General features: G+C 40.7%; 1 protein-coding gene across 1 annotated transcript in view; it reads left to right on the top strand.

The window, feature by feature from the left end:
- Positions 1-23,958, top strand: part of LOC146350943 (uncharacterized) — a 351,952-nt gene that overhangs the window by 316,693 nt on the left and 11,301 nt on the right. Inside the window, 13 exon segments of the mRNA XM_084845663.1 lie at positions 1,836-2,129; positions 7,629-7,940; positions 8,898-9,044; positions 10,150-10,341; positions 11,216-11,239; positions 13,332-13,643; positions 14,833-15,144; positions 16,325-16,636; positions 17,808-18,119; positions 19,300-19,611; positions 20,642-20,953; positions 22,134-22,445; positions 23,479-23,790. Of these exon segments, the coding sequence (XP_084701789.1) occupies positions 1,836-2,129; positions 7,629-7,940; positions 8,898-9,044; positions 10,150-10,341; positions 11,216-11,239; positions 13,332-13,643; positions 14,833-15,144; positions 16,325-16,636; positions 17,808-18,119; positions 19,300-19,611; positions 20,642-20,953; positions 22,134-22,445; positions 23,479-23,790 (3,465 nt within the window).

Below are 23,958 nucleotides of genomic sequence, written 5' to 3'. Positions count from 1 at the left end.
CTTGTACTCCTTTTCTCATTAGAGTCACTTGCCATGGGATATTAGTGATAATTGTTCTGAGTTTATTAAAATTGGCTTTCCTAAAATCCAGGGTATGCGTTTGGCTACACTTGGCTTTTGCTTCCTTTAGAACCAAGTATGTACTCAAGTATAACATGGTCACTTTCCCAGAGTTCCCGTAACTGCTACTTTATCCACTAAGTCATCTCTGCTGGTTAGGATCAAGTCAAGGATAGCCGATCCTCTAGTACCTTCCTTTACTTTCTGTAGGAGGAAATTATCAGCAACACAAGTCAGGAATCTCTTGGAGGGACCATGTTTTGCAGAATTTGTCTCCCAACAAATATCCTCCCAACAATAATGTTATGGCCTAGATATGTAGCTTGCCTCTTAGTACACACCAGCGGTTCTAAAGCTATATTGAAAGACATGAAAAAAGAGGGCACCTGTTATTTGCATATGGGTTAAAAGGAAGCTACGATATTGAGCACCATTGATCGTTACTCTAGAGCAGGGGTGCACAACTTGCCCTGCTCAAGGCTTTCATTGTGCTCCCCACCCCCAAGAATGCCCTGGCCCCAACCTGCTGCCGTTGAATCTCCTCCATCACTCTTTACTTGCTGGAAAAAGCTATCTAGATTAGGACTGCTGGGGATGGGAGTGGAGAGAACACTCTGCACTCCCTCCCCCAGCAATCCCCACAGAGTTTGCTATTTCCCTGTTGTTGCTCAAAGAGTGCTCTGTGTAAGGATTGCTGAGATGTGGTTTTGTGTTTGTGCACATATGTGTGTGCATGTATGAATACACATGTCCATGCACGTAGCCCCTGATCCCTGAGCCACCATAACATGTGGCCCTCAGAACTGAAAAGGTTGTGCACCCTTGCTCTAGAACCTTTATACAAAAAATGGAATTCTGTGGGGAGTAACAAAGAATTGCATAGTGCTATTCAAGAACTCCCAGCTCAGACATCAAAGAACTTGTTTGGGTTTAATGCCAAAGCAAGTAAGGGTTTGTCCTGTGGCAAATGAATGAATAAATAAATGTTTTGCAATATTTGCAAGTGACAGAAGTAATTCTTTCCTTTCAGTTCCAAGAACTGAATACAACACTCTGTGTCTCTGGACCAGGAAACACATTTAAAAAAAATTAAAATAACAAAATATAGCATTACTGGAAGCAATGTCTTGCCAACATCAAGCCCTGAGACCACTTCCTCTTTTCAAGTATAATAAGATAAAGATATCAAATTTCATGGCACACCCTCCAAATCCTATACACTATATATTCTGGGGCATGTTTCATTGACTTTGAAGGTAAAAATATTAAAGATGGGTTCCTTGCTGATCTTTACTTGGTTCTTACTATTGCATGAAGGATGTCCAGGTGCATCAGGTAATATGGCTAAAATTATCAACATTCTTTCCTTTTCTGTTTCTTGTGTTCCCTGTCTACATACACAAATGCATGTAGACTTTCTTAAAAAGATGGGGAAAGGTTGTTGCAAAGGAAAGCATGGTCCTAACAGCCTTAAGATGAAGTACAGGAGGTGTTACATGGACTTAATTTATGTGTATAATCTTGCTGTCCATTTCCATTTTTATACAAATTTTAAAAGTTAATTTGTGAAATAGGATTCTTACAAAACATGATACTAAAATATATATTCCTAGACTTTAAATAATACATGTTCCAATATAGTATTACAAGACCATATGAAGGCAGTAATTAATTTATGCTCTGCCATCTCTTATAAACAATTTGTGCTTCTTTTCACCAGTAACAAGTGTTCTAATTTCTACTTTTATCTTTCACAAAAGCATCAGTGTGACTGGTAAATGGAAGAAATAGCTGTGAAGGCAGAGTTGAGGTATTCCATGGAGGCAGCTGGGGAACAGTTTGTGATGATGCTTGGGTCATAACCAATACGGAAGTTGTCTGCATGCAGCTGGGTTGCGGATGGGCTGTATCAGCTCCAACAGGTGCTGGCTTTGGCCAAGGCTCAGGCAATATTTTCCTGGGTGACGTGAAGTGCCAAGGAAATGAATCTTCTCTTCAGCTGTGCTCCCACAAAGGGTGGGGAATCCATGACTGTGGCCATCATGAAGATGCTGGTGTTGTCTGCTCTGGTAACTTTGAAATGCTCTCTCTTTAGTCTATTAAAATCTATTCCATTTCTGATGACTGAAGATCACACTGCAAAATGAAGTTTCAGAACTAGAGTATGATTATGTTTAAGACAATACCTTGTTTAGAGTTTCTCCAGCTGTACCAACTGATACTGATAGACCCTCTCAAATATGTCTGCAACACATTCCAGGTATGGGGGTACTGAAGATTCCCAGAGTACCATCAACAAGTGAAGGAGCTGCATTATGCTCACTGGCACTGCTGCTAATTCATCAAGCTCACTACTATGATAATGGCTCTAAAAACTTTCAGACAAGGATATTTTTGACAACCTGTCACTTTCTGCATACAACACATGCACTTGTTCCTCTTTAAGTTAAACCCAGGCTCTCATTTCATCGGGAGCCCCATTTTGTGCCTGTGATGGGGGCTCACACATATTTGAGAGGGTCTATCAACTGGTACAGCTGGAGACACTCTAAACAAGGTATTGTCTTAAACATAATCATACTCTAGTTCTGAAACTTCATTTTGCAGTGTGATCTTCAGTCATCAGAAATGGAACAGATTTTAATAGACTAAAGAGAGAGCATTTCAAAGAGAGAGGCACAGGCTATGCTTCAGTTGCCAAAGTATGGGGCAGCTGCCCAACATGATACAAAGCATCCCATCTGCTACCCTCCCAGCTAATCTGGAAGCAGCTGAGGGGAGGGAACAGAGCTAAACACAGTTGGAGCAGTCTCTCTGGACTGCTGGAAAAATAGATAAGGAGGCAGGTACTCTGAGGACATGGCCACTGTGTTTTCAGCCTGGCCAACCCTATCCACCCTTTTTTAATGCACTATGTTCATCATGCTGTCTCACACCAATGTGCTGATTGGTATGGATGCAAAGTAGTTGTACAGAGCTAGGAAGCAATTTACACTGGTTCTTCACTGGCTGAAGTTCTTGCCAATTAAAAATTTCAATCTTTATTTGATATTCTTCATTTCTCCATTGCCCCTATACAGCTGTGATTATTTTTGTCACAACGTTGATGTAATCAATAAGAGGTGCTAGGGCATCAGGCAGGATCCTTAGCTGAGGGAAAGCAGGGGTGGGGACATCTCTGGCACTACCACTAAAGGGTTAACTTGAACTTTCCTAAAATGTGGCTAAAACTATACCATCTGGGTATATTATCTTGATTGGCTTATTTTTCTCTGGTACATCTTCTTTGAACTCACATCCCTCTTTGGTCATATTTCATCATATTTGCCCCAGCACCTCCTCCCAATTATTGGTCATGCTATGGTTTACCCCACCCAACTAGCATCAAGTAAGGACATTTTCTTATCTGCAGATGTACCACAAGTGATGTCCAACAGTAATTTTCCTCCTCTTTATGGCCACCATGCATAGTTCTTCTTTTCTTTTATTCATACACTCATATCACCTTCTCTGCTGGCACAGCTCCCTGTGACCTTGAGCTTGCTCTGTGAAGCCACTTGCAAAGATAGCTGAATTAGCATAGAATGAAAATTTCAAGGTCTTCTTGTCCATGGGTCAGGGGTCTGGAATATGAGTCTGGGGTCTTTTAGGGGATCTTCTTGTTCGTCTCCCCAAAAGCTTCATTCAGGTCATTCAACCATTTCAAATCAAATTAGCCATCTTCAGTTTGAAGTAGCCTCTTTAGCCTTTCGTGAACAAAACTATTTAACCCTTTTAGTACCAGATTAATACAATACTTTGTGTCTCTGGACCAGGAAACTAAAATATAAAGCATAAAATAAAACATAAAATAACAAAATATAGCATTACTGGAAGCAATGCCTTGCCAACGTTAAAAAAAACCCAACACGCTAGACCACTTCCTCTTTTCAACTATAATGAGATAAAGTAAAAATATCAAATTTCATGGCACACCCTTCGAATTCTATACATTATATATTCTGAGGCATGTTTCATTGACTTTGAAGGTAACAATGGTAAGATGGGTTCCTTGCTGATCTTTACTTGGTTCTTACTGTTGCATGGAGGATGTCTAAGGGTGTCAGGTAATATGGTGAAAATTATCAATGTTCTTTCTCTTTTCTATTTCTTGTTTTCCCTGTCTATATGCACAAATGCATTTCAATTAAACAAGCAAACAACAAAAAAAACTTAATGGAATGTTGGTTCATTCCACTTGCCTATTTGAGGAACTGTTCATTGACCACTGATATGCAGATTAGTATGTGCTTTGCCCAGCATTTCAAGGAAAACAAACAAACAAATTTCTGCCTAAGGTTCATTAAGGCTGCAATTCTACACATATTTTCCTTTGAGCAATGGGAATTAATTCTGAGTAGATGTGCATAGTATCGCATTGTGGGTTGTAATTTTAAACATACTCTCCTATGAGTACTTTCCATTGTACTCATTGGAGCTTACTTCTGAGAAGGCATTTATCGGATTGCACTGTTACAAGATTATCACATATAGATATAGGAAGATCTAACAAGCAATACATAATTTACCTTTCTGTATGGTAGAAGTGGGCCTGGTATGTCAGCTCCATGCATTGGGCCAGATTGATCACTGAAGTACCATCTCAAGCAGACCTATATTAGCTTTGTATGCTCCTATTAAAGGTATTGCTTAATGCTGGATTTTGGATCCCCCGCCCCCACCCCGGATGTTGGATACAATTATCCTATGGATGAATATTAAACTTCTACCAGCATTCTACAAATGCTCTAATGGGAATTCATATACCTTTCTTCTTCCCTTTCAGGAGCTGCTGCATCAGAACCACCTGGTAATTCTTATGCGACTTACAATTTCTTAAGCATATGCTTATATGTGCATGCCTCCAGCAACACCAGACAGGCCGCTCACAAAAGCAGCCTCAGATGGCCTTCTCTCTGTCCCATCAGCCAGGACAGCTAGGCTGGTGAGGACAAGGGAGAGGGCCTTCTCTGTGGTGGCCCCCGCTCTGTGGAACTCCCTCCCTAGGGAACACCGCCATGCCTCCTCTTTAATGAGCTTCCGCCACGCATTGAAAACTTCATTGTTCAGGCAGACATTTGGGGTGGGCTAGGGAAATTTTAGAAAATGATGTTTTAATGTGAAATTTTACTGTTTTTAAACTGTTTGCATTATTGTACATTGCCTAGAGTGGCCAGGTGAATGACCAGATGGGCGATTAAGAAATTTAATAAATAAATAAATATTGCAAATTCATTCTTACCTCTTAGATGAAATAGGGTTCCATATATAAATGTGTTCTGCTTTCTTACGCCAATGTGCTGATTGTTATGCAAAGTATCCAAGTATCTTGAAAGTAGTTGTACAGACCTAGGAAGGTTGGACAGAGCTAGGAAAGGGCATCAGGCAGGATCCTTAACTGAGGGGAAGCATGTCAGCGGGCCCTAGCCGGCCTCTTTCAGTCAACTCCAGTAGCCAACTCCAGACACAGACAAAGGATTCTTTTCAAGGCTTTATTCCTTTTACAACTTAATAACTCTATCACCAGCGACTAAGTTATGAATAGCGGAGTAACTTATGCCCAGGTTGGAAACAGTTGGTCCCCGTTTGAACGAGAATCACTTGCAGACCCTGAATGTATGGGCTAGGGAGAGTCCCTCCCCTTTTCCCTTGAGTCCTCTGGACGCGACCGTTGCTTGCACGCCAAACGGGTGCTACGCCTCCTTTCTGCGCCCTCCATAGCTCGTCACTCTTTGCGTCTGCGTCGAGCAGCCAGCCATCTCTCCTCCCACGCTCTTTCACTCCCAGGACCACTATCTATGTCTGGAATGCCAGCAGGAGGAATCTCTGCCAGCTGCAGGGCATGGGAGGGATGAGCGCGCTCCTCGCCCATGGATGGCTGTTCCTCCTCAGAATCAGAACTGCTCTGAGGTTCTATGGGCTCAGTGTCCACCCTGACAAAGCACAGGTGGGGCTCTCAGCACCCTCACTTACAGAGAAGTTCACGTAAGGGCCCTTGGGGGATATAACTATGGGCCACTCATCGTATGTACCCAGTTGGGTGGAGCAGCAGTCACTAAAAAGACATAAACTGTTGACAGCTGTAGCTCCTTCCACCTTCTCAACATGACCCCTGGGCAAACATTTCGGTCAGCAGATAAAATACTGGTACATATGCTTAGAACAAAGGTATTAGATAACAAACAGCAGTAAGATCACAAATACCACACAAAGACACAAGAACATATCCACACAACCACATTCTCCCAGATGCTGATAGAAGGAGACAATCCAGGGATGAAAACTGCATATGTTGTCATGGTCCAGTGAATTTCACTACTAGCTGGGTGAACAGATACAGGGTGAAAAAAAATTCAGTGTCCTCATTGTGACACTAAAGAATGGGTGTTTGACAGCCATTTTGGAAATCTGATATAGCAGATCATGATGGACAAATCAGTCTATTTCTGGCCTGTGTTCCATGCTATTTCTGCATTGATCTGTGATTGTTATTTTAATCCACTCAAAAACATTCAATTAAACATGTATTTAAATACACACTTTAAAACATGTTTTCTCTAAACATACACATTTCTGTATGTTTTCCTCTAAAAATATTTCTAATGGCACAATCCTATGAATGTTTAGACAGAAAAAAGTCTTACAACTCACAGCACTCTCCAGCCAGCCATGTCAAGTCCTGTGAGTCGCAGGATATTTTTCTGTCTAAACATGCATCGAATTATGCTCAAAATGTACTTCTTCATAGACTGTGCATTCCTCGGGCATCCCAAATAGCAGATGAAAGGAAAAAGAAAGCAGAACAGTAACATATAGGTGTGCCGAATTCTGTGAACACCAGCCTATGTTTGAAAAATATAATATCCATATCAAATAAGTAAATAATTCTCTCTCTCTTTTTAATTCACAGTTTCTGTAGGACCTGATATACTAGGCACATCTAATTTTATTTTACTTACCAAATACTTTCAATTATGAAGGAAGATGTTTTTAAAAAAATGTTCTCCAATAACCTTTTGCATTTTAAATTTGGGCATCTATGCACAAAACTGTGTTCAGCAGAACCATTGAAAATGTAAATTGTACTTTTATTTTGGTTGTATTTAGTATACATACCTTTCACAGGTTATCATTATTTCTTACGTTTGGCTTTTTATATTGACTTTAGGAAAATACAGAGGGTGGGATCCAGATTTAGGCACATACAGCTGGACAGGTAGAACTGGAAATCCCTGCCCCGGCTTCCCTCAAGCAACACCTCAACCTCCCTGAAAATGTTCCACAGGGGATCATGGGATCCTGCTGAATGTGGTGCTCTGTGGTGCAGGGGGGGAAGCGGATCCCAAAATTCAGGTGGAGTCACCTATTGTGAGTGGAGCAATACTGTCAACGGAAAGCAGAATCTGGATCCAAAACATTTTGTTTTAATACTTTTGTTTTGTTTTGTTGGCCTATTCTAACTGGGAAGAAATCAAATTCTTGAGAGCTCAAAGTATCACTTCTAAAAGGATTATCTTTTATTGTTTAAGATGCTACCCTGAGGCTGGTAAATGGCACAACCAGATGCCAAGGTCGAGTTGAAGTGAATTACAGAGGAAACTGGGGGACAGTCTGTGATGATTCCTGGGGCATAGAGGATGCACAGGTTGTCTGCCGACAGCTTGGATGTGGATGGGCTCAATCAGCACCAGGGAGTGCCCAATTTGGCCAAGGCTCAGGCAGTATTGTCCTGGACGATGTGCGGTGCAGAGGAAATGAATCGTCTCTTCAGCAGTGCTCCCACCCAGGATGGGAAATCCATAACTGTGCCCATCCAGAAGATGCTGGTGTCATTTGCTCAGGTAACTTTGGAATGCTCTCTCTTTATTCTTTTATATTCTATTCCATTTCTATCACACGAGGATAACATTGCAAAATGAATGTTCGTTAATGGTATTCGGTTTAGAAAGTTTCTTTTTCTTCTTTTAAGGAAAGGTCTTGTTTGGATTAGAAGACTCTGCTGACAATCAGTTGCCACCTTTAGACCCGTCTTAAGCTCTAACAGCTGATTGACTCTTTGCATCAAACAAGGCTTTAAACCAATTGAAAAAGCCAGATAATTTGCATTTCTACCCCTAAGCTAATGTGTCATATGTATAGCTGCCCTTTCTATCATTCACAGTTTATTTCTATTTTATTACAAGTTTATCCCTATTTAATTTCTGTTTAACTCCAGAATGACTGATGACCAGTAGTAAAATCAGTGTTTCCTTCAAACATGCTTTAATATGTGTAGTTTAGATTAAAAGAGCAGTGACATGTGTTCGGATGATAACACAGTACACACATCCAATACCTAAATAATTATTTTCTTTGCTTTCTGATTTTATAGGACCTGAAATACCAGGTACATTTATTTCTTATAATATTCTTGCAGTGATTAACTGTTTCTAATTCATGTCTGGGTATTCAGCACCAACTTTTGAAAATATAGACAATTATTTTAATGTTCATTATATGTAGAATATATCCTTCCAAGATTTTCATAATGCTGTTACTTTTCGATCCTGATATTGAAACATATTTTTAGTGTATACAAGTTTTTCTTCAGGGTTGTCATATTATATAGGAGCAGAATGTAGGCAGAGGATGGACATATTTATGGGCATTCACCTAAGTTTGAAACATAGAATATCTATACTAAATAATGCATACATTTCTTTATCCACAGCGTCTCCAGCTTCTGATATAACTGGTACGTTTTACTGATTTCTTTCAATTAATTAAAAAAACCCAAATATTAGCTGTTGCTCCATAAGAGTTTCTAGTACTGTTGTTGATAGACGCTCCTGTGAGACTGGTGAATGGCACAACCAGATGCCAAGGTCGAGTTGAAATGAATTACAGAGGAAACTGGGGGACGGTCTGTGATGATTCCTGGGAGAAACAGGATGCACAGGTTGTCTGCCATGGGGATGTACGAAAGTGACTTACCTTCTCACAAAATTGATTCGAGGAGGGGGGGAGGCGCTCTGTCCCTCCCACCGAAATTCTGGCCGGAGGGGGAGGTGCTCCATCCCTCCCCCTGAAATTCTGGCCGGATGGGGAGGCGCTCCATCCCTCCCCCCCAAATTCTGTCCGAGGGGAGCGCTCCGTCCCTCCCCCCCCCGAATCCTGGCCGGCCGGGTCCGAAAATGGCGGTGGCCATAGCCGCCGCCGTTTGCGTCCCTGCAGTCAGCCGTGATAGGCTACGTAAATGCTCCGTCCCTCCCCCCCGAAATTCTGGCCAGGGGGGAGGCGCTCTGTCCCTCCCCCCCCGAATCCTGGCCGGCCGGGTCCACAAATGGCGGCGGCCATAACCGCCGCCGTTTGCGTTCCTGCAGTCAGCCGTCATAGGCTACGTAAATGTTTACGTAGCCTATCACGGGTGATTTAAAAGAAAAACATAAATGCGCGTACGCAAATGGCGGCGCCCATGGGCACCACCATTTGCGTTCCTTATTTTGACACGTCTTAGTCTACGTAAACATTTACGTAGACTATGGCGAAAGTAAGGGGAACGCAAATAGCGTAGCCTCTACGCTATTTGTGTTCCCCTTATTTTCGCTGTCTTAGTCTACGTAAATGTTTACGTAGACTAAGACGTGTCAAAATAAGGAACGCAAATGGCGGTGCCCATGGGCGCCACCATTCGCGTACGCATGCTTTTTTTCTTTTAAATCACCCGTGATAGGCTATGTAAACATTTACGTAGCCTATCATGGTATTTTTTAAAAATCTAGCTGTGATAGGCTACATAAATCTTTACGTAGCCTATCACGTTTTTTTTGTTTTGTTTTTTTACTGGAAATGGCGGCAGTGGCAGCCGGTCAGAAGACCGGCCGCCGCTGCTGCTGCCGCTGAACCGCCACCGAACTGCCTCCAGAGCCGCCGCCAGGAGGATTCGCCCAAGGTAAGTCCCGTCCTGGGGGGGCGGGGAGGGCAGACCGTTTCGCCACCAATTTCGGGGGGCCGAATGCGCTGGCATTCGGCCTCCCCGAGATTCGTGGCGAAATTCTCTGACATCCGTAGTCTGCCGACAGCTTGGATGTGGATGGGCTCGATCAGCACCAGAGAGTGCCCAATTTGGCCAAGGCTCAGGCAGTATTGTCCTGGATGATGTGTGGTGCAGAGGAAATGAATCGTCTCTTCAGCAGTGCTCCCACCCAGGATGGGAAATCCATAACTGTGCCCATCCAGAAGATGCTGGTGTCATTTGCTCAGGTAACTTTGGAATGCTCTCTCTTTATTCTTTTATATTCTATTCCATTTCTATCACACGAGGATAACATTGCAAAATGAATGTTCGTTAATGGTATTCGGTTTAGAAAGTTTCTTTTTCTTCTTTTAAGGAAAGGTCTTGTTTGGATTAGAAGACTCTGCTGACAATCAGTTGCCACCTTTAGACCCGTCTTAAGATCTAACAGCTGATTGACTCTTTGCATCAAACAAGGCTTTAAACCAATTGAAAAAGCCAGATAATTTGCATCTCTGCCCCTAAGATAACATGTCATATGTATAGGTGCCCTTTCTATCATTCACAGTTTATTTCTATTTTACTACACGTTTATCCCTATTCAATTTCTGTTGAACTCCGGAATGACTGATGACCAGTTGTAAAATCAGTGTTTCCTTCAAACATGCTTTAATATGTGTAGTTTAGATTAAAAGAGCAGTGACACGTGTTTGGATGATAACATAGTACACACATCCAATACCTAAATAATTATTTTCTTTGCTTTCTGATTTTATAGGACCTGAAATACCAGGTACATTTATTTCTTATTTTATCATATTCTTGCAGTGATTAACTGTTTCTAATTCATGTCTGGGTGTTCAGCTCCATCTTTTGAAAATATAGACAATTATTTTAATGTTCATTATATGTAGAATATATCCTTCCAAGATTTTCATAATGCTGTTACTTTTCGGTCCTGATATTGAAACATATTTTTGGTGTATACAAGTTTTTCTTCAGGGTTGTCATATTATATAGGAGCAGAATGTAGGCAGCGGATGGACATATTTATGGGCATTCACCTAAGTTTGAAACACAGAATATCTATACCAAATAATGCATACTTTTCTTTATCCACAGCGTCTCCAGCTTCTGATATAACTGGTACGTTTTACTGATTTCTTTCAATTAATTAAAAAAAACCCAAATATTAGCTGTTCTCCCATAAGAGTTTTTATTACTGCTGTTGAACCCTTTGCCTCAAACTGCGTCTTCACTTTAAAAGCTCCTTAATTAGCAAGAGAACATGCATCTCTACTCAAGGATAATTTGTGCAGGCTCTCTGCAGTCTATGTTTTAAAACATTTCAACACAATCCTGCCACTCCTTTGGTTGCAAAGGCCAATTTTCTTTATCTTTCCCTCTCAACTAGCCTTCACCTGTGTGCGCACACATCACAGGAGGTAGACCATTGCTAGGAATGGGGAAGGGGCATGCAAAATTCCCATTGTACCATCCACAGATGAGGTGGGCCTATTATGTGACAAGAAGAGCACTTATCCCTTGAGCTCAAGCTTTCAGACAAACCTATTCCTCAGCCATTGAAGCCACAAGGGCATATCCATACAGTAATGTTCTGTTCTCCCATAACAGACCTCTCACTTGATGAAACTGGCAAGCCAGTGATGCATACAACATACATTACTTTGCTCCATGGAGTGTCCTTAGCCAGAAAAATAGATATGGGGTGCATCACCTCCAATCCCTTATTTTGAAGTGAAGTGCTATGTGAACTATATGTTACAGTGAATGTGTCACTTGCAGCAATGTCAGAATATTTAAAACCAAATGCAGGGTCCATGATGTGCTTCAAGATGACTGAACAAAGGGAGAGGAGGCTTACTCTTCCTCCTCTAAAAGAAAATTCCACCCCCTCCGCTAGCAAGAAAAAATGAAAAATTAAAAAGTTCCCATGAGCACCAATAGGTGATCTTTTACTTTTTTTAATCTGCTGTGAAAGTAAGGAGATATTTAGGGTTGTTGTGTTCTTTTGCAGGATCACGGGGTGGGGAAAAAGGCTCAAACCCACCTTTCCGACATACTGTGGTACAAATTCCCATAACACCTAAGTTTTGGTTGTAAGAATATGCTTGACATTGCTGCAAGTGACATGTTTTAAGTAATATGTAGTTAGGAGCTCAAGTTTGTTATGGAATGTGGGTGTAGCAGCTAAAGCAAAAAAGAACCTGGAACAGGACTATGCATAGAGTTCTAATCTATTAAAATTGACCTGTGTCTGCATAATACAACACTGCTATCCAATAAATAAATTTTCTTTTCTTTTCTTTTTTAAATTCACACCATCAATAGGATCTGATATACAAGGTACATTTTATTTCTTTAACCAAATATGATCAGTTCTTACAGATTCAATTTTATCTTTGGCTGCTCAGCAGCTTTTGAACGTGTAAGGCTGCAGTCCAATCTATACTAACATGGGATGAAGTCCCACTACACACGACGGGATTTATTTACTTCCAGTAGATATGTAATGGACTGCACTGTTCATGGTGATTTTACTTTGAAAATATTTTGAATACATGGTTCCAGAGATCATCATCATCTCTTCGGTTCGTATCTTAATACTGAAATTTATTTCAGGAAAAAAGACATTGCTTTTAATATGTCCACGAACACCTGTTTCCATTTGTGAAAGAAGTTCCTCAGAGATCGAAGTGTGACTCCTAAATAGGATCTTGTTCATTCTTCAAAGAGGGTCCTTTTAGATTGGCCTCAATAATATGAAACCCTATCGAATAACTTGTATATTATTTTCTCTTTCCCTTTTCTTTTTTTTTCCTTCATGTCCTCCATAGGAAATCATACACAAGGTGCATAAGATATTTTCTTTTACCAAATACTATCAGTTGTTGTTCCTATTTCATATTTGTTCAGCAGATTCTTTTAAAATTGTAAGACTCTCATGCCATAACCATTGGATCGGAAGAAGTCAGATATTCCTCAGAGTAGCTGTGTATGAGATTGCACCGTTAATGGTGATTTAATTTTGATATTATATAGAACGTATCTTTCAGAAATAATCGGCATCTCTGAAGTTCAGCTCCAGATGCTGAAATGTATGGTAGAAAAAGAGATTTTCCTTTGAAAGGTTCTCCATCACGCCTTTCTCTGTGAGAAACAAATATTTTAGATCCCAAAGTATGACTTCTGATGGGATATTGTTCAATGTTGAAAGATGCTCCCATTAGATTGGTCAATGGCAAAAAAAGATGTGAAGGTCGACTTGAAGTGAATTACAGAGGATCCTGGGGGACGGTCTGTGATGATTCCTGGGACACACAGGATGCACAGGTGGTCTGCAGACAGCTTGGATGTGGATGGGCTCTATCAGCACCAGGGAATGCCCGATTTGGCCAAGGCTCGGGTTCTATTGTCCTCGATGACGTGCAGTGCAGAGGAAATGAATCTTCTCTTCAGCAGTGCTCCCACAGCGGGTGGGCATCCCATAACTGTGGCCATCACGAAGATGCCGGTGTCATCTGCTCGGGTAAGTTTGGAATTCCTTTCTTCTTCCAAAATCTATTCCACGTCCATACTATGGCAGCAGATCACTTGTCAAAAACAAAGCTTTCTGAATGGGATTTTCTTTTTTTTCTTTTTTTTCCAGAAAGGGCTTGTGTAGAATAGAAGGCTCTTTTTCATTGTGGTCATCTACACGGGTGCTCTTTCCCTCTTTCCTTTGCAAATTTACGTTTGTTAATGTATTTTCCCCAGTCATTCTGTTTCTTCCCTTTGACTATCAACTGGAAAGGAACCAGAAATTTTCAGAAATATATAGTAACATGTTGCGACTCAAAGAATGGATCTGTCTGTTGCTTTCTAATGTTAAGACTACACCGGATATTCCCACTGGTGACACATTTAAAGTAACCCGTGGTTAGGAGCTCAGGTTTCCTTTGGAATTTTTGTGCGGAAGCTGAATTAACAAACTAACCATAACAAGAATGTGTATACGCATCGAAACTATTAACGTTAACCTCTATTTGAATAGTATCAAAGCCTATCCAAGGCTTTGAACAAGAATCTGTCTATGTGCCTAATCAATGATAAAATTGTGTCCAAACACTAAATACTATTTTCTTCTCTTTTTACTTCATGCCGTCTACAGGGTCTGATCTACAAGGTACATTTCATTTTTTTCATTTATCCACATACTATCCGTTGTTGTTTGCATCTTATGTTTGCCCTTTCTTATGTGCCTAATCTATGATAAAATTGTGTCCAAACACTAAATATTATTTTCTTCTCTTTTTACTTCATGCCGTCTACAGGGTCTGATCTACAAGGTACATTTCATTTTTTTCATTTATCCACATACTATCCGTTGTTGTTTCCATCTTATGTTTGCTTGCTCAGCCGGGTTTTTTAAAATTGTAAGGCTGCAATCCCAGACACATGACATGGGATGAAATCTCAGTGAACTCGGTGAGATTTACTTCTGGGCAGATATGTACAGGGGATTGCAAGATTAATTGTGACCTCATGTGGTTATCCTTGGAATGCTTCTTTTTAGAGTTCATTGCCATTTTGTAGGTTTGACTCCTAATGCTGAAATGTCTTTTAGGAAAAGACATTTGTTTTAATGTTCCTGTTCCTCCCCGCTGTTATAGTTGAGAAACTCGTTCTTGAGTGCTCAAAGTATCACTTCTAACAGGACTGTCTTTTGTTGTGCAAAGATGCTCCTGTGAGACTGGTCAATAGTAGCAATAGATGTCAAGGTCGACTTGAAGTGAATTACAGAGGATCCTGGGGGACGGTCTGTGATGATTCCTGGGACACACAGGATGCACAGGTGGTCTGCAGACAGCTTGGATGTGGATGGGCTCTATCAGCACCAGGGAATGCCCGATTTGGCCAAGGCTCGGGTTCTATTGTCCTCGATGACGTGCAGTGCAGAGGAAATGAATCTTCTCTTCAGCAGTGCTCCCACAGCGGGTGGGCATCCCATAACTGTGGCCATCACGAAGATGCCGGTGTCATCTGCTCGGGTAAGTTTGGAATTCCTTTCTTCTTCCAAAATCTATTCCACGTCCATATAATAGCAGCAGATCACTTGTCAAAAACAAAACTTTCTGAATGAGATTTTCTTTTTTTTCGTTTTTTTCAGAAAGGGCTTGTGTAGAATAGAAGGCTCTTTTTCACTGTGGTCATCTACACGGGTGCTCTTTCCTTTGCAAATTTACGTTTGTTAATGTATTTTCCCCAGTCATTCTATTTCTTCCCTTTGACTATCAACTGGAAAGGAACCAGAAATTTTCAGAAATATATAGTAACATGTTGCGATTCAAATAACGGATCTGTCTGTTGCTTTTTAATGTTAAGAATACACCGGATATTCCCACTGGTGACACATTTAAAGGAACCTGCGGTTAGGAGCTCAGGTTTCCTTTGGAATTTTTGTGCGGAAGCTTAATTAACAAAATAACCATAACAAGAATATGGATCCGCATTGAAACTATTAACGTTAACCTCTATTTGCATACTATACAAGCCTATCCAAGGCTTTGAACAAGAATCTGTCTATGTGCCTAATCTATGATAAAATTGTGTCCAAACACTAAATACTATTTTCTTCTCTTTTTACTTCATGCCTTCTACAGGGTCTGATCTACAAGGTACATTTCATTTTTTTCATTTATCCACATACTATCCGTTGTTGTTTCCATCTTATGTTTGCCCTTTCTTATGTGCCTAATCTATGATAAAATTGTGTCCAATCACTAAATACTATATTCTTCTCTTTTTACTTCATGCCGTCTACAGGGTCTGATCTACAAGGTACATTTCATTTTTTTCATTTATCCACATACTATCCGTTGTTGTTTCCATCTTATGTTTGCTTGTTCAGCCGAGTTTTTCAAAATTGTAAGGCTGCAATCCCAGACACATGACATGGGATGAAATCTCAGTGAACTCGGTGAGATTTACTTCTGGGCAGATATGTACAGGGGATTGCAAGATTAATTGTGACCTCATGTGGTTATCCTTGGAATGCATCTTTTTAGAGTTCATTGCCATTTTGTAGGTTTGACTCCTAATGCTGAAATGTCTTTTAGGAAAAGACATTTGTTTTAATGTTCCTGTTCCTCCCCGCTGTTATAGTTGAGAAACTCGTTCTTGAGTGCTCAAAGTATCACTTCTAACAGGACTGTCTTTTGTTGTGCAAAGATGCTCCTGTGAGACTGGTCAATAGTAGCAATAGATGTCAAGGTCGACTTGAAGTGAATTACAGAGGATCCTGGGGGACGGTCTGTGATGATTCCTGGGACACACAGGATGCACAGGTGGTCTGCAGACAGCTTGGATGTGGATGGGCTCTATCAGCACCAGGGAATGCCCGATTTGGCCAAGGCTCGGGTTCTATTGTCCTCGATGACGTGCAGTGCAGAGGAAATGAATCTTCTCTTCAGCAGTGCTCCCACAGCGGGTGGGCATCCCATAACTGTGGCCATCACGAAGATGCCGGTGTCATCTGCTCGGGTAAGTTTGGAATTCCTTTCTTCTTCCAAAATCTATTCCACGTCCATATAATGGCAGCAGATCACTTGTCAAAAACAAAGCTTTCTGAATGGGATTTTCTTTTTTTTCAGAAAGGGCTTGTGTAGAATAGAAGGCTCTTTTTCACTGTGGTCATCTACACGGGTGCTCTTTCCTTTGCAAATTTACGTTTGTTAATGTATTTTCCCCAGTCATTCTATTTCTTCCCTTTGACTATCAACTGGAAAGGAACCAGAAATTTTCAGAAATATATAGTATCATGTTGCGATTCAAAGAACGGATCTGTCTGTTGCTTTTTAATGTTAAGAATACACCGGATATTCCCACTGGTGACACATTTAAAGGAACCTGCGGTTAGGAGCTCAGGTTTCCTTTGGAATTTTTGTGCGGAAGCTTAATTAACAAACTAACCATAACAAGAATATGTATCCGCCTCGAAACTATTAACGTTAAGCTCTATTTGAATACTATCAAAGCCTATCCAAGGCTTTGAAGAAGAATCTGTCTATGTGCCTAATCTATGATAAAATTGTGTCCAAACACTAAATACTATTTTCTTCTCTTTTTACTTCATGCTGTCTACAGGGTCTGATCTACAAGGTACATTTCATTTTTTTCATTTATCCACATACTATCCGTTGTTGTTTGCATCTTATGTTTGCCCTTTCTTGTGTGCCTAATCTATGATAAAATTGTGTCCAAACACTAAATACTATTTTCTTCTCTTTTTACTTCATGCCGTCTACAGGGTCTGATCTACAAGGTACATTTCATTTTTTTCATTTATCCACATACTATCCGTTGTTGTTTCCATCTTATGTTTGCTTGTTCAGCCGGGTTTTTCAAAATTGTAAGGCTGCAATCCCAGACACATGACATGGGATGAAATCTCAGTGAACTCGGTGAGATTTACTTCTGGGCAGATATGTACAGGGGATTGCAAGATTAATTGTGACCTCATGTGGTTATCCTTGGAATGCATCTTTTTAGAGTTCGTTGCCATTTTGTAGGTTTGACTCCTAATGCTGAAATGTCTTTTAGGAAAAGACATTTGTTTTAATGTTCCTGTTCCTCCCCGCTGTTATAGTTGAGAAACTCGTTCTTGAGTGCTCAGAGTGTCACTTCTAACAGGACTGTCTTTTGTTGTGCAAAGATGCTCCTGTCAGACTGGTCAATAGTAGCAACAGATGTCAAGGTCGACTTGAAGTGAATTACAGAGGATCCTGGGGGACGGTCTGTGATGATTCCTGGGACACACAGGATGCACAGGTGGTCTGCAGACAGCTTGGATGTGGATGGGCTCTATCAGCACCAGGGAATGCCCGATTTGGCCAAGGCTCGGGTTCTATTGTCCTCGATGACGTGCAGTGCAGAGGAAATGAATCTTCTCTTCAGCAGTGCTCCCACAGCAGGTGGGCATCCCATAACTGTGGCCATCACGAAGATGCCGGTGTCATCTGCTCGGGTAAGTTTGGAATTCCTTTCTTCTTCCAAAATCTATTCCACGTCCATATAATGGCAGCAGATCACCTGTCAAAAACAAAGCTTTCTGAATGGGATTTTCGTTTTTTTCGTTTTTTTCAGAAAGGGCTTGTGTAGAATTGAAGGCTCTGTTTCACTGTGGTCATCTACACGGGTGCTCTTTCCTTTGCAAATTTACGTTTGTTAATGTATTTTCCCCAGTCATTCTATTTCTTCCCTTTGACTATCAACTGGAAAGGAACCAGAAATTTTCAGAAATATATAGTATCATGTTGCGATTCAAAGAACGGATCTGTCTGTTGCTTTTTAATGTTAAGAATACACCGGATATTCCCACTGGTGACACATTTAAAGGAACCTGTGGTTAGGAGCTCAGGTTTCCTTTGGAATTTTTGTGCGGAAGCTTAATTAACAAACTAACCATAACAAGAATATGTATCCGCATCGAAACTATTAACGTTAAGCTCTATTTGAATACTATCAAAGCCTATCCAAGGCTTTGAACAAGAATCTGTCTATGTGCCTAATCTATGATAAAATTGTGTCCAAACACTAAATACTATTTTCTTCTCTTTTTACTTCATGCCTTCTACAGGGTCTGATCTACAAGGTACATTTCATTTTTTTCATTTATCCACATACTATCCGTTGTTGTTTCCATCTTATGTTTGCCCTTTCTTATGTGCCTAATTAATGATAAAATTGTGTCCAATCACTAAATACTACATTCTTCTCTTTTTACTTCATGCCGTCTACAGGGTCTGATTTACAAGGTACATTTCATTTTTTTCATTTATCCACATACTATACGTTGTTGTTTCCATCTTATGTTTGCTTGTTCAGCCGAGTTTTTCAAAATTGTAAGGCTGCAATCCCAGACACATGACATGGGATGAAATCTCAGTGAACTCAGTGAGATTTACTTCTGGGCAGATATGTACAGGGGATTGCAAGATTAATTGTGACCTCATGTGGTTATAGTTGGAATGCATCTTTTTAGAGTTCATTGCCATTTTGTACGTTTGACTCCTAATGCTGAAATGACTTTTAGGAAAAGACATTTGTTTTAATGTTCCTGTTCCTCCCCACTGTTATAGTTGAGAAACTCGTTCTTGAGTGCTCAAAGTGTCACTTCTAACAGGACTGTCTTTTGTTGTGCAAAGATGCTCCTGTCAGACTGGTCAATAGTAGCAACAGATGTCAAGGTCGACTTGAAGTGAATTACAGAGGATCCTGGGGGACGGTCTGTGATGATTCCTGGGACACACAGGATGCACAGGTGGTCTGCAGACAGCTTGGATGTGGATGGGCTCTATCAGCACCAGGGAATGCCCGATTTGGCCAAGGCTCGGGTTCTATTGTCCTCGATGACGTGCAGTGCAGAGGAAATGAATCTTCTCTTCAGCAGTGCTCCCACAGCGGGTGGGCATCCCATAACTGTGGCCATCACGAAGATGCCGGTGTCATCTGCTCGGGTAAGTTTGGAATTCCTTTCTTCTTCCAAAATCTATTCCACGTCCATATAATGGCAGCAGATCACTTGTCAAAAACAAAGCTTTCTGAATGGGATTTTCTTTTCTTTTCTTTTCTTTTTTTTTCAGAAAGGGCTTGTGTAGAATAGAAGGCTCTTTTTCACTGTCGTTATCTACACGGGTGCTCTTTCCTTCTTTCCTTTGCAAATTTACGTTTGTTAATGTATTTTCCCCAGTCATTCTATTTCTTCCCTTTGACTATCAACTGGAAAGGAACCAGAAATTTTCAGAAATATATAGTATCATGTTGCGATTCAAAGAACGGATCTGTCTGTTGCTTTTTTGTTAAGAATATACCGGATATTCCCACTGGTGACACATTTAAAGTAACCTGCGGTTAGGAGCTCAGGTTTCCTTTGGAATTTTTGTGCGGAAGCTTAATTAACAAAATAACCATAACAAGAATATGGATCCGCATCGAAACTATTAACGTTAACCTCTATTTGAATACTATAAAAGCCTGTCCAAGGCTTTGAACAAGAATCTGTCTATGTGCCTAATCTCTGATAAAATTGTGTCCAAACACTAAATACTATTTTCTTCTCTTTTTACGTCATGCCATCTACAGGGTCTGATCTACAAGGTACATTTCATTTTTTTCATTTATCCACATACTATCCGTTGTTGTTTCCATCTTATGTTTGCTTGTTCAGCCGAGTTTTTCAAAATTGTAAGGTTGCAATCCCAGACACATGACATGGGATGAAATCTCAGTGAACTCGGTGAGATTTACTTCTGGGCAGATATGTACAGGGGATTGCAAGATTAATTGTGACCTCATGTGGTTATACTTGGAATGCATCCTTTTAGAGTTCATTTCCATTTTGTACGTTTGACTCCTAATGCTGAAATGTCTTTTAGGAAAAGACATTTGTTTTAATGTTCCTGTTCCTCCCCCCTGTTATAGTTGAGAAACTCGTTCTTGAGTGCTCAAAGTGTCACTTCTAAGAGGACTGTCTTTTGTTGTGCAAAGATGCTCCTGTCAGACTGGTCAATAGTAGCAACAGATGTCAAGGTCGACTTGAAGTGAATTACAGAGGATCCTGGGGGACGGTCTGTGATGATTCCTGGGACACACAGGATGCACAGGTGGTCTGCAGACAGCTTGGATGTGGATGGGCTCTATCAGCACCAGGGAATGCCCGATTTGGCCAAGGCTCGGGTTCTATTGTCCTCGATGACGTGCAGTGCAGAGGAAATGAATCTTCTCTTCAGCAGTGCTCCCACAGCGGGTGGGCATCCCATAACTGTGGCCATCACGAAGATGCCGGTGTCATCTGCTCGGGTAAGTTTGGAATTCCTTTCTTCTTCCAAAATCTATTCCACGTCCATATAATGGCAGCAGATCACCTGTCAAAAACAAAGCTTTATGAATGGGATTTTCGTTTTTTTCTTTTTTTTCAGAAAGGTTTTGTGTAGAATTGAAGGCTCTGTTTCACTGTGGTCATCTACACGGGTGCTCTTTCCTTTGCAAATTTACGTTTGTTAATGTATTTTCCCCAGTCATTCTATTTCTTCCCTTTGACTATCAACTGGAAAGGAACCAGAAATTTTCAGAAATATATAGTATCATGTTGCGATTCAAAGAACGGATCTGTCTGTTGCTTTTTAATGTTAAGAATACACCGGATATTCCCACTGGTGACACATTTAAAGGAACCTGTGGTTAGGAGCTCAGGTTTCCTTTGGAATTTTTGTGCGGAAGCTGAATTAACAAACTAACCATAACAAGAATATGTATCCGCATCGAAACTATTAACGTTAAGCTCTATTTGAATACTATCAAAGCCTATCCAAGGCTTTGAACAAGAATCTGTCTATGTGCCTAATCTATGATAAAATTGTGTCCAAACACTAAATACTATTTTCTTCTCTTTTTACTTCATGCCTTCTACAGGGTCTGATCTACAAGGTACATTTCATTTTTTTCATTTATCCACATACTATCCGTTGTTGTTTCCATCTTATGTTTGCCCTTTCTTATGTGCCTAATTAATGATAAAATTGTGTCCAATCACTAAATACTACATTCTTCTCTTTTTACTTCATGCCGTCTACAGGGTCTGATTTACAAGGTACATTTCATTTTTTTCATTTATCCACATACTATACGTTGTTGTTTCCATCTTATGTTTGCTTGTTCAGCCGAGTTTTTCAAAATTGTAAGGCTGCAATCCCAGACACATGACATGGGATGAAATCTCAGTGAACTCGGTGAGATTTACTTCTGGGCAGATATGTACAGGGGATTGCAAGATTAATTGTGACCTCATGTGGTTATAGTTGGAATGCATCTTTTTAGAGTTCATTGCCATTTTGTACGTTTGACTCCTAATGCTGAAATGACTTTTAGGAAAAGACATTTGTTTTAATGTTCCTGTTCCTCCCCACTGTTATAGTTGAGAAACTCGTTCTTGAGTGCTCAAAGTGTCACTTCTAACAGGACTGTCTTTTGTTGTGCAAAGATGCTCCTGTCAGACTGGTCAATAGTAGCAACAGATGTCAAGGTCGACTTGAAGTGAATTACAGAGGATCCTGGGGGACGGTCTGTGATGATTCCTGGGACACACAGGATGCACAGGTGGTCTGCAGACAGCTTGGATGTGGATGGGCTCTATCAGCACCAGGGAATGCCCGATTTGGCCAAGGCTCGGGTTCTATTGTCCTCGATGACGTGCAGTGCAGAGGAAATGAATCTTCTCTTCAGCAGTGCTCCCACAGCGGGTGGGCATCCCATAACTGTGGCCATCACGAAGATGCCGGTGTCATCTGCTCGGGTAAGTTTGGAATTCCTTTCTTCTTCCAAAATCTATTCCACGTCCATATAATGGCAGCAGATCACTTGTCAAAAACAAAGCTTTCTGAATGGGATTTTCTTTTCTTTTCTTTTCTTTTCTTTTTTTCAGAAAGGGCTTGTGTAGAATAGAAGGCTCTTTTTCACTGTCGTTATCTACACGGGTGCTCTTTCCTTCTTTCCTTTGCAAATTTACGTTTGTTAATGTATTTTCCCCAGTCATTCTATTTCTTCCCTTTGACTATCAACTGGAAAGGAACCAGAAATTTTCAGAAATATATAGTATCATGTTGCGATTCAAAGAACGGATCTGTCTGTTGCTTTTTTGTTAAGAATATACCGGATATTCCCACTGGTGACACATTTAAAGTAACCTGCGGTTAGGAGCTCAGGTTTCCTTTGGAATTTTTGTGCGGAAGCTTAATTAACAAAATAACCATAACAAGAATATGGATCCGCATCGAAACTATTAAGGTTAACCTCTATTTGAATACTATAAAAGCCTGTCCAAGGCTTTGAACAAGAATCTGTCTATGTGCCTAATCTCTGATAAAATTGTGTCCAAACACTAAATACTATTTTCTTCTCTTTTTACGTCATGCCATCTACAGGGTCTGATCTACAAGGTACATTTCATTTTTTTCATTTATCCACATACTATCCGTTGTTGTTTCCATCTTATGTTTGCTTGTTCAGCCGAGTTTTTCAAAATTGTAAGGTTGCAATCCCAGACACATGACATGGGATGAAATCTCAGTGAACTCGGTGAGATTTACTTCTGGGCAGATATGTACAGGGGATTGCAAGATTAATTGTGACCTCATGTGTTTATACTTGGAATGCATCCTTTTAGAGTTCATTTCCATTTTGTACGTTTGACTCCTAATGCTGAAATGTCTTTTAGGAAAAGACATTTGTTTTAATGTTCCTGTTCCTCCCCCCTGTTATAGTTGAGAAACTCGTTCTTGAGTGCTCAAAGTGTCACTTCTAACAGGACTGTCTTTTGTTGTGCAAAGATGCTCCTGTCAGACTGGTCAATAGTAGGAACAGATGTCAAGGTCGACTTGAAGTGAATTACAGAGGATCCTGGGGGACGGTCTGTGATGATTCCTGGGACACACAGGATGCACAGGTGGTCTGCAGACAGCTTGGATGTGGATGGGCTCTATCAGCACCAGGGAATGCCCGATTTGGCCAAGGCTCGGGTTCTATTGTCCTCGATGACGTGCAGTGCAGAGGAAATGAACCTTCTCTTCAGCAGTGCTCCCACAGCGGGTGGGCATCCCATAACTGTGGCCATCACGAAGATGCCGGTGTCATCTGCTCGGGTAAGTTTGGAATTCCTTTCTTCTTCCAAAATCTATTCCACGTCCATATAATGGCAGCAGATCACCTGTCAAAAACAAAGCTTTCTGAATGGGATTTTCGTTTTTTTCTTTTTTTTCAGAAAAAGCTTGTGTAGAATTGAAGGCTCTGTTTCACTGTGGTCATCTACA

The sequence above is a fragment of the Heloderma suspectum genome, chromosome 3 (genome assembly GCF_057233095.1).
Source record: "Heloderma suspectum isolate Gila_16-S chromosome 3, 16-S_ref, whole genome shotgun sequence".
Classification (NCBI taxonomy): domain Eukaryota; kingdom Metazoa; phylum Chordata; class Lepidosauria; order Squamata; family Helodermatidae; genus Heloderma; species Heloderma suspectum.
This window is presented reverse-complemented; position numbering and strand designations above follow the sequence as displayed.